Source organism: Acartia tonsa, chromosome 13 (assembly GCF_053477335.1).
Source record: "Acartia tonsa isolate MP-2025a chromosome 13, ASM5347733v1, whole genome shotgun sequence".
Taxonomy (NCBI): Eukaryota; Metazoa; Arthropoda; class Copepoda; order Calanoida; family Acartiidae; genus Acartia; species Acartia tonsa.
The window spans coordinates 14095412-14113158 of record NC_137272.1 but is presented as its reverse complement, the minus strand read 5'-3'; the positions used below and the strand labels follow the sequence as shown (position 1 = coordinate 14113158).

Genomic DNA, 17747 nt, shown 5'->3' with positions numbered 1-17747 from the left:
AGTTTTCCAAAAAAAAAATCAAGGTAAGTGGATGATTATATCATTTTTTTAAATTCTATATTCAAAAAAAGTAGAAACAGTTAGTAGGGCTATTGGTCATATTTTTTGGCGGGGTTTTTAATTGTTTAAAAAAGAAAATTTAGAAAATGGTTGAAGATAACTAAATCATTTCAGCGGTTACCGAGATCCTGTTACTTTTACTAGCGGCTACGCCCCTAGAGGCCTCTAGGGACACTTGAGGAGGGGAGAGTCGAATTTGATAACCCAATTTATTATTTTAGATTTTAATCCCAAAAAATTTTAATTTAAGTAAAAAAATTGTAATTTTTTTTTCTGGGGGCGATTTCTCTTGGGAGGGTGGTGGTACCCTCCCCCAAAATAGTTATAAACCTTCCCGGGACCTATGAGAAGCTACCATGTTAAGGAGAACCCGATAGGTTCAGCGGTTAGCGAGATTCTTCAGTACAAACACACAGACAAACAGACATCAAGCTACTTTTTATTATAGATATAAGGATTGAAATTATAACATAATTATAACAAGAGTTTTGGTAGAGGATTTTCTTTCCAGAGTGATTTCTCATATTTAAAACTAGAGGTGGCGTTCTAAAATTATTCCGCTATTAGCTAGATTGAATATTAATCTTTTTCTTTCATTGTCCTATCCCTGTTTAAAGTATTAAAGTATTTCCTCTTTCTTTAAAATATTTTAGGATCCTAATATTTTTTATTTCAAATTATCGTCCTGAAAGGGTTAAAATGTATAATTAACTGTTAAATTTTAGTTTAATATTTGACCACATTACGCACGCATCGCTAGTATCAAATTATTTTAAAACTAAGTTTTCTTTCGTTTACTATATCATAAATTTGAATTTTCTGTTTTTTGAATATAAATTTAATACTTCAATAAAATTCAAATAGCAACATGAAATAAAAAAAAGAACTTATTCTTCATGCAGTAAAATAATGGGTCATATCGTTCTGGTCAATGGGAGTTTATTATGGATTATTGGAGCACTATGAGTTTTAAACATTTATTCCTTGGAAAATCTGAGCTCATATATAGACATTTTTTTCCTATATAGATCTGATATGGATCTTGAAGCAATAAAGCAGGCTGTTTTGTAAATGTTAAAAATTGGAAGAATCTATTAAATAAAAGTTATCGCAAATATACTTAGTAAATAGTTAAAAATCTTCCCTGTACAAATTAAAAGCCTTCCGGTAAAGGAGAACCATATTTCTGCATAAGATAGACAGATATTCTGATACTATACATATATAAAGCCTATAAAATAGGATGGATGAGCCTCCTGATGAAGAGGGGGAACCAACCAGTGCTACAAATGATGAACATATCCCTCTGCTCAGGTAGTCTACAGTTTTAAGTCCTGTCCATATTCTCTAGGGGATTTGGTGTCGCTTCGATTTCTAGACCTCTTGAAAAATACTACAGGAGTTAATTGCAATATAAAGCATTCATTCACCCTATTAACAACCAACCCTTTGATTGCACAACCTTTATTTTGGGCCAAGGCATTCCCCCTGCTCTAACTTTTTATGTCATGCACCTGACTTAGTAGCTGTTTGAACCATTTTTAAATTCGTTTTCCAAGAAAGCCTTAAGCTGGTCAAACCATCTAGACCTCTTGAAAAATACAAGAGATTTTTTGCCGACTTGTTCACAAGTCATAGGAGATAAAAAAAGATGGTGAATAGGATAGTTATATCACATAGAATTTGTTTTATCAAAACCCTTAGACATTCAATCCAAATATTTAGGAATGATAAGGCTGAACAGGGAAAAGTGAAACTGTTCAAGTTGTTTACAAATTATAAGACAGATGAAGTCAGAAATTTAATTGAGGAGGATCCAGGGTTATTGGATGTTGAAGACGAAGCAGGTATTTTCTAGCGATTGATTTCAAACATGGGATGGTAATTCCTATAATTGTTAGGCATGATATAGCAAGCAAAGCAACTCTACAATCGTAACCATCATGTCTGCAATTCTATTTAAAACATGTTATCTTTAATCCTATTTGACAATGAATTTTTAGAATACTGATTCCTATTACAACACACACCCTGCCTTAACCATTTAAAGGATAAAAAAAAATTTCCCATGAAAACGGACAATGCAGCGTTCAAATAGGACCAAGAGACAAGTAGAATCCATTAAGAATGAAATCCTAGCTGCTCCTTCTTGGCAGATATTTCATTTTTAAGATTTTAGGTGAAAACACCAAATTCAATGAATATACTAGGCAATTCTACTTTAAATAGAGGAAGATAAGATGCGTTTCTGTAAATAATGCTCCTTAGGATACTTTTGTAACATAAATAAAATCTTATTAATGGAAATCAATGCAACAGTTGTGATTTGACTTGAATTTGGTTAACTTGTCTTTGTGTTTTAATTGTTTTCTTTTTGATCTCAAGCATTAAGGTATAGAATTCTTTACTTATTAAGAATAGAGAAAATTTAGAACAACATCTCTAAATCAGTCAATAGAATAACTGCGAAAGAACAATCTGGCTAAGTTAATGGTAGGAATGTATAAAAATTTTACATGAAAGAGATAAATTTTGCATTTCTTACGACAAAGTTAGCTTTCTAGAAATCATATGGTTAAAAATTCCATTGCTGTATTACAAGTAACTTTTTCTTCTTTAAAGTTCTCTTCTATATTAAACTGCTGTAAAGCTTTCCACTTAATAACTAAAACTGTGTAAAAATATGAATCCCAATAGATTCTTCTAAGTGTGTTCTACTATACTTTCACACAAGACTTTAACAGGGATAATGATCCTGAAACTGGTATGTTTGATGGCAATAAGCCTCAACCTATAGCATCTATCATTTCTTGTTGAATCAAACAGCAACTTTTGATTTATATTTGATCTAAGTAAGTTAATTTTTTTTTTGATAGTGTCTGAACACAAAGCAATTTGATTGGTTTAGTTCTTTAGACACCCAGAAGTTTATTTCCCTGTCCTCAGTGTTAGGTACCACAAATTCACTGACGATCTCAATCATGTAAATATTGCCACAGCACAGCAAAAGTTAAAGAACCCTATTCTAACATATTTTTTTTCCAAAAGTTTTTCATGGTACAACTTTTAAAGGTTTAAATAATAAACATAAATTTGTAGGAGATACAGAAATTCATTAGGTAAAATAATTTTGAACTGTAACATTGATTGTAAACAAAGCTTTGAAAAATTAATTAGTACTAGTTTAAGCTCAAGACCAGTTGACATCTGATGAGAGCCTGGTTGATTATTTAAAACATGCATTTAGGCAAACTGGATTCTCAGTCACTTCTAGAGTGATTTGTATTAAACTCTAAGCTTCTCTGTATACAATAACTAGGACTAGAGGTTTGTTAAAAAAAGGAGGGTTTCTGTTTTCATTTTAAAGAGTACTTTTTGAAGTAATAGAAAATTAGCTCCATGGATTATCATACATTATTCAAATAACCTCTAAATTATATCTTAGTCAAATAAATAAAGAATATTTAGTCAAATAGGTCCTATAATATGTCGAAATTCTATAAGACTAACACTTGTAGATTTTTGTTATGTATGATCCATTTAAGTAATACAGCAAAGAAACTATAATTTGATTTACAGAAGGCTTACTGTATAATATGAAATGCAACTATACATAGTTGACTTATTATACATGTTATCTCTATCTCTTCCATGTAAAAATCTGTACACATATCAACTAATAAAATAGCTAGATTTCTCTTCCACAGTTATCATATTGGTTGATTTAGAGAGTGTGTTTCTAGATTATCTCTATCACATACACAATATGTGAAGAATTCTATACCCTAACGTTTAAGATTAAAAAGAAAACAGTTAAAACACAAGACAAGTTAACCAAATTTGAGTCAAATCACAACTGCTTCATTAATTTCATTTTAATAAGATTTTATTTGTGTTACAAAAGTATCCTATTGAGCACAAATTATCGAAACAATCTTATCTTCCTGTATTCAAAGTAGAATTGCCTTGTATATTCGGTGAATTTGATGTTTTTCACCTTAAATCTTAAAAATGAAATATCGGCCAAGAAGGAGCAGCTAGGATTACGTTCTCAATGGATTCTACTTGCCTCTTGGTCCTATTTGAACGCTGCATTGTCCGTTTTCATGGTAATTTTTTTTTATCCTTTAAATGGTTAAGGCATGGTGTGAATAATGTACAATGTTATATTTGAAACAAATAAATGATCAAGTCTTAAAAATGTGAATATGTTTACTTATATTTATGCTTTTTTCAGTTCCGACACTTTTCAAGTGTTAATTTTCGTTTGTTCTACAGTTTCAGAGCTAGCTTTAATGGATGTTGTCATCCTTTATCTATATGTATTTTTATTTATCTAATATTAAATGTCATGTTGAATCTAAAACTGTTGTTTTCTTCAGGAAGAACTATTCTGTTCCATGCTGTTCATGCCGAAGATGTTGAAATTGTACAGTTTCTCCTTGGAATAAAGCCTTCTATTGTCAATCACAAAGATAAAAGGGGTGAGTACCTTTTTAAAATCACACATAATAGACAATGTAGGATAAACAGATGCCATTAATATTGATTTTAAGAATTTTATTTGATATCTGTCTTTTTTTCTAAATACTAACTAAGTCTAGCGTCCAGTGGCGGATACAACAGACAAATTCAGTAATGTATAAACTGTAAAGAAGCTTTGCTTCAATCCCCAATGACACATGCAATAAAAAACAATACAGATTTGAATATTTACATAATCAGGATGGGTTAAACAGGATAATAATGATTCTTTCTTTTATAGGTATATTTATGGGGAAAGAAATAGCAAATACAAAAAAAGATTACATTATTTAAGCATAATTCATTCAAGCAAATTATATAAGAACATTTTTATAAGTGAGAGCATAGCTACTTTATAAATTGGTATGTCGTGTTACAAAATCGCAACTGTATTATTAAAAATATTGTGATTTTTGAAAATTTTAATACTTGACTTATTTTGGTGTAATAATTTTACATTTTAATTCAAAACTTTGTTATAACAGTAAAAAAAGGCATGTAAATATTTGAATAATTGACAAATTTTAATTATGAATATTATCTATTTTGGTAATTTACATAAACTATAAGTTAAGAACTAAAAATATTTAAAGTTTAAACAAATTTTAATTATCTAGGAAGAACTGCAATATTCTTGGGGTTGCCTAAAAGTGAGAATCAAAGTAAATCATTGGAGATACTTGATCTTTTGCTCAAACATGGAGCTCAAGTAGATACAGAAGATAATTATGGTACGTTTTATTTAAAAAGATTTTTTAAATTATCCTCGTTCTGAAATATATATGATAGGAGTTTGTGGCCAAAGAGCTGGCTGCACAGTCTTTGTCCAGTATTTTATCATAGTATACATATGAATTTTGGAGGTGCCTCTGTCACCCAGGGAGTAAGGGAGGGGACAATGGGCAATTAATTCAATATAAGAGTTATCAAAGAAATGGCATGAAATCCAGTTTAATCTAATAAATTTGTAGGAAATTATAAAGGGATTGTTAATTGAATAATAGATTTCCATAGCGTCATGTAAAGTGAAATCACAACTTGTTATTGATGAAATATATTGAGGTTTTTTGGTGTGATTTTTATATTAAAAGATTATTGGACCCGGCCAGCTGCTAGCAAGAATATGACTGCCCCTTTTTATTCTGTTTATTTCCCTTGCCCCTTGCCCCCACCTCCCTTCTCCCCGTCTGCTACATTCCAAACTAATACAACGAGTGTTTATTTCCCTTGCCCCCACTTCCCTTATCCCTTCTCCCCGTCTGCAATATTCAAAACATACATAACGAGTAGCGGCATTTCATGCGCAAGTCCCCAAACTCAGTCAGAAACTGCTAAATTCTTGCACATTCCCTTTAAGCCAGTCCCCAAAGTCTGAGACTCCTAAAAATTGAATATTCGATCCATTGTCCCCTCCCTTACTCCCTGTCTGTCACCCCAATATTTGTTTGTGGGGAGGAAGGTGAACACCCCGTTGACTTCCCCCCTTGGACGCTCCTTGATCATAGGTTTTACATTTCAAAATTATTTAGATAACTTTACAACTAACCAGAATAAAACATTTTATAGAAAATATTTGATTGTTCTTATATATGTTTTATTTGATGGAAGTGGCTCTTGAAAACTTGTCATACTCTTCCAGTGTACCTCTTTGCATGGAACATTTATATGATTGATTTTAAGAATATAAATATTTAGGACACAATTCTCTATATTATGCATCAACACATCATGATGTTGACAGAACTGAAACTCTCTTTTACCATGGAGCTTCAATTGATCATCTTGTGGATTCAGGTAGGATGTTACTACTAATTTTTAAAATTGAAGCTTTTCTGTAATTAGGGTTGTTCCTTCCGTGCGTCACAGACAGTTAGCTTTTTTCGTTAATTTAAACAGGTTACAATTGTCCTATAGAGCTTTGTCCAAACTTTGCATGGTCATTTCTGTAGTAGCTAGGTACAATTTAGAAAGCGTAGCAACTCTATAATCGTTACCAGAATGTCTGTACGTCCATTTTAAACATTTTTTAACAACAATTTTTTATGTGATCTGATTATCCAATTGTTCTTATTTTTGGTATTCCTGAATCCTGGGTCAACAAAGTACAATATTATAAGCAAAGCAACTCTATAATCAAGTCCTAAAATGTAAGTATGTCCATAAACATTATCCTGTATCAAGAAGTTTTTAAACAAATTTACTCACAATTTAGCTTTGTCTCTTATTCATTCATATTCTGATTATTCAGTTCTGACACTATACAAGTGTTAATGTTTGTTTGTCCAACCGTTTCAGAGCTTCGCTTTTATGGATGTTGTCATCCTTGTTTTATCAGTTAATAATCAGAACATTGAAAGAATGATATGACAATGATTTCTCTTGTGTTTAAAATTGGAATGAAAGGAATGAGTGATAAGACGTAGGAAAGTTTATCCACCTCCCAATCAAAATTAATGGTTGTATATAAAACCCTATTTGGGTCCACCCCTCAATATACACTAAACCATTGACAATGGTCATAAACCATCTGATACAACTCCCAAATGTATCCAAGGAATGTGTCGAGCTAAAAATTCAATTTGAGGGAGATCTTATTAAAATATGTTGCACTTTTTCAACAATATAACAAGCTAAGGGTGCTTTTTACTTTTGAGATTGTTGATTATGTAAAGGAGTTGACACCAAGCTTGTTGTATCCAACCTTTTAACAATAACATAACTTTTTGTTGTCTGAACTACGCCCCTAAAGGTCACACCCACTTCATCCCCATTGATGTACTCCACTTCTTTTAAAGGGAGTGTGAACGTAAAAATTTCTCATTTGATTATCAATTCTTAACATTTTCTAAGCACATTTCACTACACTGATCAACCAAAAACGTCCTATTTACAAAAATATCCAGGAAAAATGCCTTGATTTTATAGTATTTTGGGAGGGAAAAAGGAAAAAACAGGGAAAATTTGAACGTTTTTGTTTCTTATAATGTTTGTAGGGATATTTAACTTGTCATATATATTAAGGATTTATTCTATGATATGAAATTGCCAATTAGTTTTTTTAATAACATAGTAATTAGGTAATAAAGATCTATTTTAAATTCGTATTATTGACAAATAAATACCTAACTGTAAACAAAGGGTTGAATCTCAGAGGTTATTTAAAATAATAATATCCTTTTTTATTGTGATGGACAATAAATAACCCACTTTGGAGAATTAATTTACTCTTTTATCAGACTGTTTATAAAGAAATATTGCACCTTTATTATCTACAAATTTGTAATTAAAGGTGGGCAAGAGATGGGCCATCTAAAGTTACTTGGATATTAATAAAAAACCTGTTTCTAGCATTGTTATTGTATTTGGTTTACCTTATTTAAGTAAATTAATTGTTCAATTATTTCAGAAAGCTATATAACATTATTGAAAGAGAAAAATATCATGGAAAGAGACAAATTAACAACTGAGAAATTGATATCATACTTTCAAATACATTTATTTTTATGCACAAGATTCAATACAAATCTATTGAAATATTTCCTTTCAAACTTACAATCACAGATAAAAATCTCAAAGTTGAAATACAAAGATGTTTACAATATATTCCATACAAACATTACATATGAAGGCATACAAATTTCATGTCTTAATACTGCAGTCCTTAACAGAGATGAAAAAACTGCAGAATTATTGCTAGAATTTGAGAAAATACTACACCAAAATGAAACTCATGCAACATTAAGATGTATTCGAGAGAATGTACGCGATGATTTACTTAAATTGATGCTTGCTAAACAGTGTAGAAATCAGGAAGTAACTGACTGTCTCCAAGACAAATGTGGTATAAATAAGAAGGGTGCAATTTACAATGCATTTATGGTCATAATTGAAACAATGTTTCTATCAATACTTTTTTGGCTCTTGGATCTTGTTAATGATACCCAGCTTTGTTTTCAATTCAAGAAAATAAGTCAGATAGATTCAAATAGCAGTATTTTAATTATGAATGAAATAGCCTCTTCTAACAGCACTAATTGTAATGAAACATCTATATATGATATTTACTTTCCAAATTCTAACAATGATACTCAAATTGAAAGCAGTTTTTCAAAGTTAAGAACACAATATAACAACGCATATTGGATAACATTGGGTATTTGCATATTTAATGTCTTTACTTTCATTATGGGTGCCTTGATTCAGATTCGCTCTCCTACTTGGATTGAAACACATATCGATAGATTGACTAGTAGACTTGATAGAAAGAAAGAATTAGAGTCACGGACCTGGTATGAAAAAGGAGACTCTGAAGAACTGAATCAATTAAAAAGCGAAAAAATCAACATGAAACTAATCTTTTATCAAGCACTATATTATATTGCTATAATATTTTGGCCAATACTGATACTTATGCCACATCAGTATTTAAACAATGTTTCAACTACAGCAAGTAAAGTTACTAAAGCTAGATTCAAAACAGAAATACTATGGAAATTAGTAAAGGTTCCAGAAATAGGCCTAGAAAATGTGATACAACTTGGAGTGCAAATCTATTTGTTAATTCCACTTCTGGAAACACTCTCTAAATGGACATTGTTGGAAATAACATCCTCATCTTTCCGAGGAATATTAGGTATTTTAAGCTTTGGATTAATCACCCCATGTTCAATTGACCAGATACTGGGAAAGATTGGCTTTACAATACTTGGAATGAGTTTTGGACACACAATGATGAGAATGGAAAAACCTGGGCTTAGCTTTACAGAAAAGTTACTGCCTATTACTGTTCTCTTCTTAAGTAGTTTCATTCAAGTTGTATCAAGATTACTGGCAATCAGAAACCTCATGATTTTAGAGGATCCTACTGAAATGAAATATGTATTTTTTCTAATACATTTTATCCTGGTATTGGTAATTAAGATGTTGTTCGAAACAAGAATGAAACATGAAATATGGCCAAGCAAGAAGCCTTGGTGGTTTTGTTTAATGAAATTAAAGAGGTTTGTGCTGTGTGTTCTCAGTTCTGCTTGTTCCATGATTGTAAATGTCAATTTACACAGGAACACTGTTAGTTTGCATCTCCCTAAGCATAGCCTGTTGTCACAAATGAGCTTCCAACTACTGATAATGTTAGAAAATTTATGTTTAACAACACTGCCTTTCATCACAACCAATTTATTTAACAAAAAATTTGATCAACTTTCCTATGTTGGAGTAGCTTGGTTTGTTAATTTATCTTGGATTGTTGTAATTATTATAGAGGTGAACATTTACATTATTTAGATTATTTAGTGTCTTGATCTATGAAATTGAAATATAGCTATAATTATATGTAGTTATATAGTTGAAATAATAATAACAGAAGCCAATGAAAATTTTAATTTCATTTTTGGATATATTGGATTATTTCATATATTTCAAATAGATATAAATTATAGTGGAAATCTATTAATTCAAATATAAATATTTAAACCTTAGGAATAATTTTGATCTCTAAAGTTTATTTCAAATACACTTACAAAACATTTTACTATTTAGGTGTATTACTATAGAAGACTACATGTTTGGTATGAAATAAATGGAGTGGATGAAAACTTTAGGTTCATATCCAGAATTCTTTGCTCTAAAGATCTAAAACAGATACAAAGCTGTACACTTACTGCTGATATTCCATGCTGCAAATTGCCATCTTTGAACATGAATCTATGGAACATCAATAGCTATTCAGGTAATTGATGAACTAGTATCAACTGCTTATTTATTGGTAAGATGATAAAAACTAAGCTCATAAATTTACAACAAAAAAACTATAATTTCTCTTCATTTATTTCCATAGGTTTGAAATAGAAATTTGTTCAGGCATGAAGGGTGCTTTTGATGATGATGATGATATATCAAGAAACTGTGAGAAAAACTTGATTGAAGTAGTGTTGGACAATGAAGAAAATTTAAAGAAAATTAGTGCTAGTATTGAGCAGAATATACATGAACAGTATTGGGTATTATGCAAGGAAGGAAATGTTGCTGATGTGGAAAATTACATTAAGAACATGCCTTCTAAAATCCATGATGCTGATATTGAAGGTTTCTTTCAAGTTTTTATTTTCATTTTCATTGGCATAATCCTTATAATAAAGTAACAGGATCTCTATCAGTTTGTCTGTCTATGTGAACTGATGGATCTTCTTGTAAGTACTGGGAAGGTTTATATCTATTTTGGGGGTGGTACCAGCACCCTAACAGGAGAAATAGCAAAAAAACATATCTTTCCCCATCTAGTGGCGAAAAAATACGTTTTGGTAAACAGCTGATCTTAACATAGATATAAAAGAAGACATTTTATGTGCACCTAGAGGCTTCTAGGGGCGTAGCCGCTAGACCTTAAAAAAAGGATTTTTGTCTGTCTGTGTGTACCAAAGGATCTTGCTAACCACTAAATCAATATAGTTCTTCTTTACTTCTAATTTGGGTTATGTTTATTAATCTACTTAATAATTGTTTAGGAAGAACAGGACTCTTTTACGCAGTCAAAAGAGGTCAAATAGAGATAGCAAAGCTTCTGTTGGCAACAGATAGAAAACTTATTGAACACAAAGATAATTGGGGTAAGATTTTGTTCTAACTCATGGAATTTTTCAGGGTTGCTTGTTTGGCTTTTCAGCATATTAATTATTTATTAGGTAAATGCCTTGGGTGTGTATCCAACCCTTATTACACCTTTACAGACAACTACGGAAATAATAATAAAAGGAAATATAATTAGTCTAAACAGGATTTACTATAAATATTTGGCATATTTGAATTTGATTGAATTTCTTTTTATTCATAACTTTTTGAAAAGTTTAGTAGATTAATCATTCAATGGATAAATACTTTTCTATATATTGAAAGTAGATTATACTATTTTTGTAAAAAGTTTTATGTTGTAAAAGAAAAAACCTACAGTTGATTTTTCTTCAGGTCGTACAGTTCTTCATGTCTGTGGAAGAGATGGAAATTTACAGATGCTAGAAATTCTGTTGCAAAATAAAGCTTCAGTGCTAGAAAAGGATTTAAATGGTAAGATTTTTATTAATAGAAAATACCACTTGAAAATCAAAATTCTTGTAGTCATTAGTTATTTTTATTTGTATTGTCAAATCACTGTGCTAGGTTTATTCTTTTATGGAATACTTAATATACTTAAATATCCCTCCTCCCTTTGCTGTCTTTTCTACAAAAATGTAACTTGATTGTTTCTCCACTGAATACCTTATAGTCTATTCAGTGAGTGGGAAGGTAATGGGGAGTAAAAATAGTAGACCCTTCACTTTCAATTTTTAGGTCTAAAAAGGAAAAATGTCTTTTTTTGGAGGGGTTTATTTTCTCTAGGGGCTATTTCGCTTCGGATGGTGGAGATACCCTCCCCCCAAATAGTTAAAAACCTTCCCTGGACCTAAAAGAAGCTTCATTGTAAAGGAGAACCATATTGGTTCAGTGGTTAGCAAGATCCTTTGCTACAGACAAAAAAAGCTTACTACTTTATATAATACTAGTGGCTTTGCCCCTAGCCTCTAGGGGCTTTGCCTCAAGAGTTTTAATCAACCTATTTTTGTGTTATTTTGATTTGTTAGGAAAAAAAAATTTGAGGAGGGGTGAATTTTTTTTTTTTGGGGGGGGGCGGTAGTCGAATTCTCCCTTTAGAAAAAAAACAAAAATTGTTTTTTGCAGGGGGGAAATTTTTATTTTTTGGGGGGGTTGGTGGTGTCCCACCCCTCAAGAAAATAGCTTAAAACCATCCCAGGACCAGTAGGTATACTCCATGAAGAGTAGAGCCCAATCGGTTCAGTGATTACTGAGGTCTTAAGCTTCAGACAGACAGACATCGTACTACTTTGTATTATAGATTTATATAATAGGATATATTCTATCCTGAAATAATAATTAAGATATTAATTTCAATTATCTTATTTTAAAAATATCTACAGGACACACTACACTATACTATGCAAGTAAACACAACCATAGAGAATGCACTGAACTACTTCTATTTTATGGCTCACCGTTAGATCAACTTATTAATGGAGGTAAATTAGTTATTGTGTTTTATTTTACTCAATTTAAATATTTATAATAATAAATTTAGATTCACTTTTATTCTATTTAGAAAAGTATGTTACTGATTTACTTGAAAAAGATTTATCAATCAATTCAAAAGAAGTAATCAACAAAAAAGCTTTGATATCATACATTCAAATTCACCTGTTTCTTGGCATCAGATTCAAGGATTCTGTCCTCAAATGTATCCTATTATTCCTTGTGGAAAAAAAGGATCATTTAGAATTAAACTTTGGGGACTTATATGAAATCTTCCACACCAAACTAGTGTTGGATGAAATACAAGTTTCAAGTTTAAATGCTGCTGCTTCTGACAATCAACTTAAAATGGCTTTGTTCATACTGGAACTTGAAAGAAATTTACATTTACAGAATTTAGTTACAGTACGAAAATGTCTTAAAGAAAATGTAAATAAAAATACCACTTTAAGACAAAAATTTAACAATCAATTAGGATGTTGTAGAGTACAGAGGACAAAGATTACAAAGTGTTCAGTGTGTCTTCTATGGTTTTTTGCTATATTTAATGCAATTTCTGATTCTTGGGCAAAATATACCCACTTCAATTTCTCATATCATATGTATGAAAAATATTCAAATCTTTCTGAGGACAGCACACAGTGGAATGATATGATCAAAAATTATACAAATCAAACCTTTAAAATGAAAGAATATGATGAAAACTATGATCACTCCAAGAAATTTGTTATTGCTAAGTGGTTTACATTAGCTGTTATTATGATAGAAATTGCCATGTATATATCTGGAATAATCTTTGTGCCTACAACTTGGATTGACAAATATGCTGATAAAAACAAAAAGAAGCAGAAGAGGCAACAAGAATTAGGTTTACAGACATGGCTTACAATTAAAGATGAAAGAGAAGTTGCTGTATTGGAATCAGAATGGTTATTAACCAAATGGTTCTTCTTTTGTATCTTAAAGTTTTTAAGTAAACTATTATGGCCTATCATGCTAGTTGCACCACATAAAATATTGTATGGTTTATTGCATTCTCCAAGTAATCTGTTCATTTCAAATGCAAGGTCAAGAAACATGGTGCATGTGAGCCACTATCTACACAGCAATATGGTAAGACTTATTCAAGTGATAATTCCAATGTGGATATTGCTTCCTCTCTTTGGCATCATGTCGAATTGGAATGTGTTAAAACTACTTAGTTTAGCATTTACTGGTATTGTTGCTAACATTCTTCCCAACTTTATTAGAGATTTAGAATATGATACTGTAATTTCATTTATTGGACATATATCTTGGTTGGTTATATCGATGGTTTGGTCAATCTCTGCAAGACGATGTCTAACACACAAGATAGGACAAATCTGTTATATTTTTATGTTAAGATACTTTTTTATTTTGATAACATCAACACTTCAAATAATATCAAGACTACTTGTGTTCCAAAATCTAATGTTGTTACCCTATTCTGGATTGATGAAGTACACAACATTCATTTTAATACATTTTTCTTGGTTACTAGTTACAAGAATTTTGTTTGAAACGAGACACAAGAGAAATGGATTTCAGTTGACCAGGTTAAATAGACCAATTATGACAATACTAAGTTGCTTGTGTTCAACAATATTTTTAGTGGATGTTCACACCATCTCTTCAAGAAATCACTATTCTGATCACAACATGTTGACTCAAATATCTTTCTACATCTTAATACTTTTAGAAAACCTTGTTCTTACAATTTTACCACTGGTAGAACCTTCTCTATTCCCAAATACTCAAGAATTTAATCAAGATTTATTCCAAACTAACTTCTTGCTTGTCAACACATTTTGGCTAGTAGTTATTTTCATGGAGGTAAATTTATTTTCAATTTTTAACTCTTTAAATTAAATAGATTTTTAGTTTTAAAAATTTTATTTCAGGTTGTATACTACAGATTCCTGCATCTCTGGTCTGGAACAAATGGGTGGCAATTCGATAAAAATGGAAAATGTTACATTATTTCAAGACTCATATGTTTTCCTGAAATGCAAAAGATTACTTTCAATAAGCTAACTTTTGTAACAAATTGTGGAAAATGTATATGTGAATTGGATAAAATAGAAGATTATACAGGTCCATTTGAATTATATTACATCAAATATTTTACATTGTATACCCTTACTTAAAGTAGTCCATGAAGAACAGGGTTGAAGATGGAAATTAATTCTTCACTTTCAATTTTGCTTCTACTTAAGGAATACAATTAGAGGATACTATGGATTATGAAAAGATTGAGGAATGTGAAACAAATTTTTACAGAGAAATAAGAAAGTTTTATGGAATTGAAGGTTTGTCATTATAGTATAAAACAAAACTATAAAAACAAAATTTTTGCACCTGACTTTCTTGTCATATATATTATGCACAATTGTTCCATTTTCTCCTTTTGTATTTTAGAAGAAAATGGACACAATTCTGAGAATGTGCAAGAACCGCCTTCAGATTTACAGGTAAGTCTAATTTTTTTGTGTTGCTATATTCTTAATTGCATGATCCTGTAGGTTTTTATAGTCAATTCCACTTAATATTATATCAATAGCTATATGTGATAGATAGAGGTTCATACTATTGTTTTTAGTTTATTTAAAAGAATAATAGTTTACTTTTAATACTTCTATAGTATTCTTAAATGCAGGGAAAAGGTAATGTGATCTTCCCTCTTCTTAACCACCCCTTTTCAGTTACATGAAAAAACAAGATATACCCTCACCTTACTTCCAAAGGTTTCATGATTTTTTGTAGGATTGATTGTTGGAATAGCTAGGCCTGCTTAAATGTAAAGTATTCTTTATACAGGAAAGATTTAAATGAAAAACCCTTTCAAAATCTGAAAACTCTGCATATTGAATGAATTATTAAACGTAATATAACTCTTCATAAGCTTTTACATAATTATGGTCAGTCTGTCCGTCCGTCCGTAGCGGCAAATTTAGGCATGTTAAAATTGTTCCATCGATTTCAATCTTGGCATGGTAATTCTTGAAGAAGTAAGGTATGATAATTAAAGCATAGCAACTCTATATTTGTTAATTTATGTATGTTAAAATTCTTATATCGATTTCAGACTTGACATTTTCATTCCTGTAGTAGTTACCAGAATATCCGTAGGTCTATTTAAAACATGTTGGTTTTTAACCTTTTCGATAACAATATTTTATTTGAAATAATTGTTTTATTCATCTGATTTTTGGTGGAATACTTTTTCCTATTACAACAAGGTATACTGTTAGAAGCGAAACACTTCTTTAATCAAGTCCTTAAAATGTAAGTATATCATGGAACAATTTTGAAACAAAGCATAAAAAGTTAATACTAATAAATGAGTATTCTGTTTTTTACGTTATGACACTGAGCAATTGTTAATGTTCGTTCGTCCTACCCTTTCAGAACTTTGTTTTTATGGATGTTGTCATCCTTGTTTACTTACCATCCCCATAATATTAGATGTCCTCACTCCCGGTGGCCATTTCTTTGAGCTGAGAGACCATTAAATTAAAGTACAAAATATTTAGGGGATGTTAGGGTCACCGATGGAAAATGAGAGTGAAGAAGAAACAGAATTTTAAAATTGAAAGAAGATGTCAACTATTTGCAACAAAAAAAAAGTAATTTAGAAATCTTTTTTATTATTTTAAATTTTTAGTTACATAGAAATTTTTGCATAACTTGGCTTTACAAAAAGAAAGCTTGAGAAACTTGTAGCATAATTTATTTTTACTAAAATTGGCCTGTCACTTTTAGTAGCGTAGCTACTATATAATTAGAAATGTCCGTCCATCTGAGACAGACAGAAAAGTGATTTTCTCAACTCCTATTCAAGATAAACGGCTGAAATTTTCAGGGATTGAATACTTTAATATTCTGCATACTTATATAAAATTTTATTGAGATTCGTCAATTAGTTGGGTTGCTATTTCGATTCCTAGATTTTTTAGTTTTCATGATTTCTTTACTCTTATTCAAGATAGACGGCTGATATTTTTAAGGATTAAATAAGTTCACAATTGACATACCTCCAAAAGGTTTCATTAAGATTTGCTTATTGGTTGAAGTGCTAGATCGATTCCTAGATTTTCTCGGTATTAATCTTACAAGGTTTCGTGATTTTTATAGTTTAATGTTTTTTATGAAACTGCTCTATAGTTAATTTTTTTCGGATATCCATCCATAAGTTTTGTGCTTCGCTACTTATGGGTGTTGTCATCCTTGTTTAATATCTTTATCCTCTTTAATCAAAAGGACTGGTTGACATATCTTTTAGCTTGCATCTCGTCTAACCATGAAAAAATACACATATTGTAACTAGATTAGTTATGTTATCGTATCATATTATTGACAGCTTTGTTATAGCATATTAGTTTATTTAAAATTCATATGTATTAACCATTTGTTATATAAAATATTGTAAAATAACTAATGTGTAAATAATTATGATTTTGTAATTTTTAAATAAAAATTGATGCACAGTCCAAAGCAATCTAAATTATTGGAGAGATAAATTTTTTTTTAAAAGTGGTATATTAGAATTTATGTAGGATACCTATATTTAGGAAAAAGACAAGGATGACAAAATCCAAAATAAAGCGAAGCGAAAAGTAGGACAAACAAACATGAACACGCGTTGGGTGTCAGAACTTAAAAAGCAGCATAATTTTTTATTATTGTTAGCAATTTTGTATATGAATTTAATGCAAAATTGATCAAATTCAGGTACTGTTGCATTGTTTAGGAACAAACCTACATTTCTATGACTTCACTTACATCCCGGTATGGCATTAGAATTTTCAAATTTATGATGGTTTAGCAGTAAAAAAAGGATAAAGGATATAAAAGGTTAGGGGATATATTGACAGGGGAAAATCAGTCGTCCAGTTAGCTTGCTAAAAGAGACCACATTTATTGGTCAGTTCGGTCTTCCAGTTGGAGGAGAGCGATGGGTTGAAGGAGTTTGATGGGGGTTATCGTTATTTTAGCCAGCTGCGAGCATCATTTTGTCAGAGTACATAATCTGGTGCATAAGTAAGTATTAATTTGTCGATTAGTAA

At 30.6% G+C, this 17747-nt stretch overlaps 1 protein-coding gene across 1 annotated transcript; it reads left to right on the top strand.

Annotated features, from left to right (window-relative positions):
- The first annotated feature begins 1303 nt into the window (after positions 1-1303).
- LOC145304109 (uncharacterized) lies at positions 1304-17031 on the top strand. Its single transcript, XM_080145868.1, has 16 exons — positions 1304-1374; positions 1786-1907; positions 4443-4544; positions 5202-5315; positions 6280-6378; positions 7991-9846; positions 10123-10312; positions 10444-10668; positions 11088-11189; positions 11545-11643; positions 12552-12650; positions 12731-14514; positions 14583-14775; positions 14898-14990; positions 15100-15152; positions 16215-17031. Exons 1-16 carry the CDS (start codon positions 1304-1306, stop codon positions 16266-16268), a joined length of 5256 nt encoding a protein of 1751 aa, XP_080001994.1. The 3' UTR covers positions 16269-17031.
- Positions 17032-17747: the final 716 nt, after the last annotated feature.

Coding starts and splice junctions, on each gene's coding strand:
- LOC145304109 (XM_080145868.1), top strand. CDS start 1,304: ATGGATGAGCCTCCTGATGAAGAGGGGGAACCAACCAGTGCTACAAAT. Junction 5,316..6,279: donor AGATACAGAAGATAATTATG/GTACGTTTTATT, acceptor ATAAATATTTAG/GACACAATTCTCTATATTAT. Junction 10,313..10,443: donor GAACATCAATAGCTATTCAG/GTAATTGATGAA, acceptor AAATTTGTTCAG/GCATGAAGGGTGCTTTTGAT.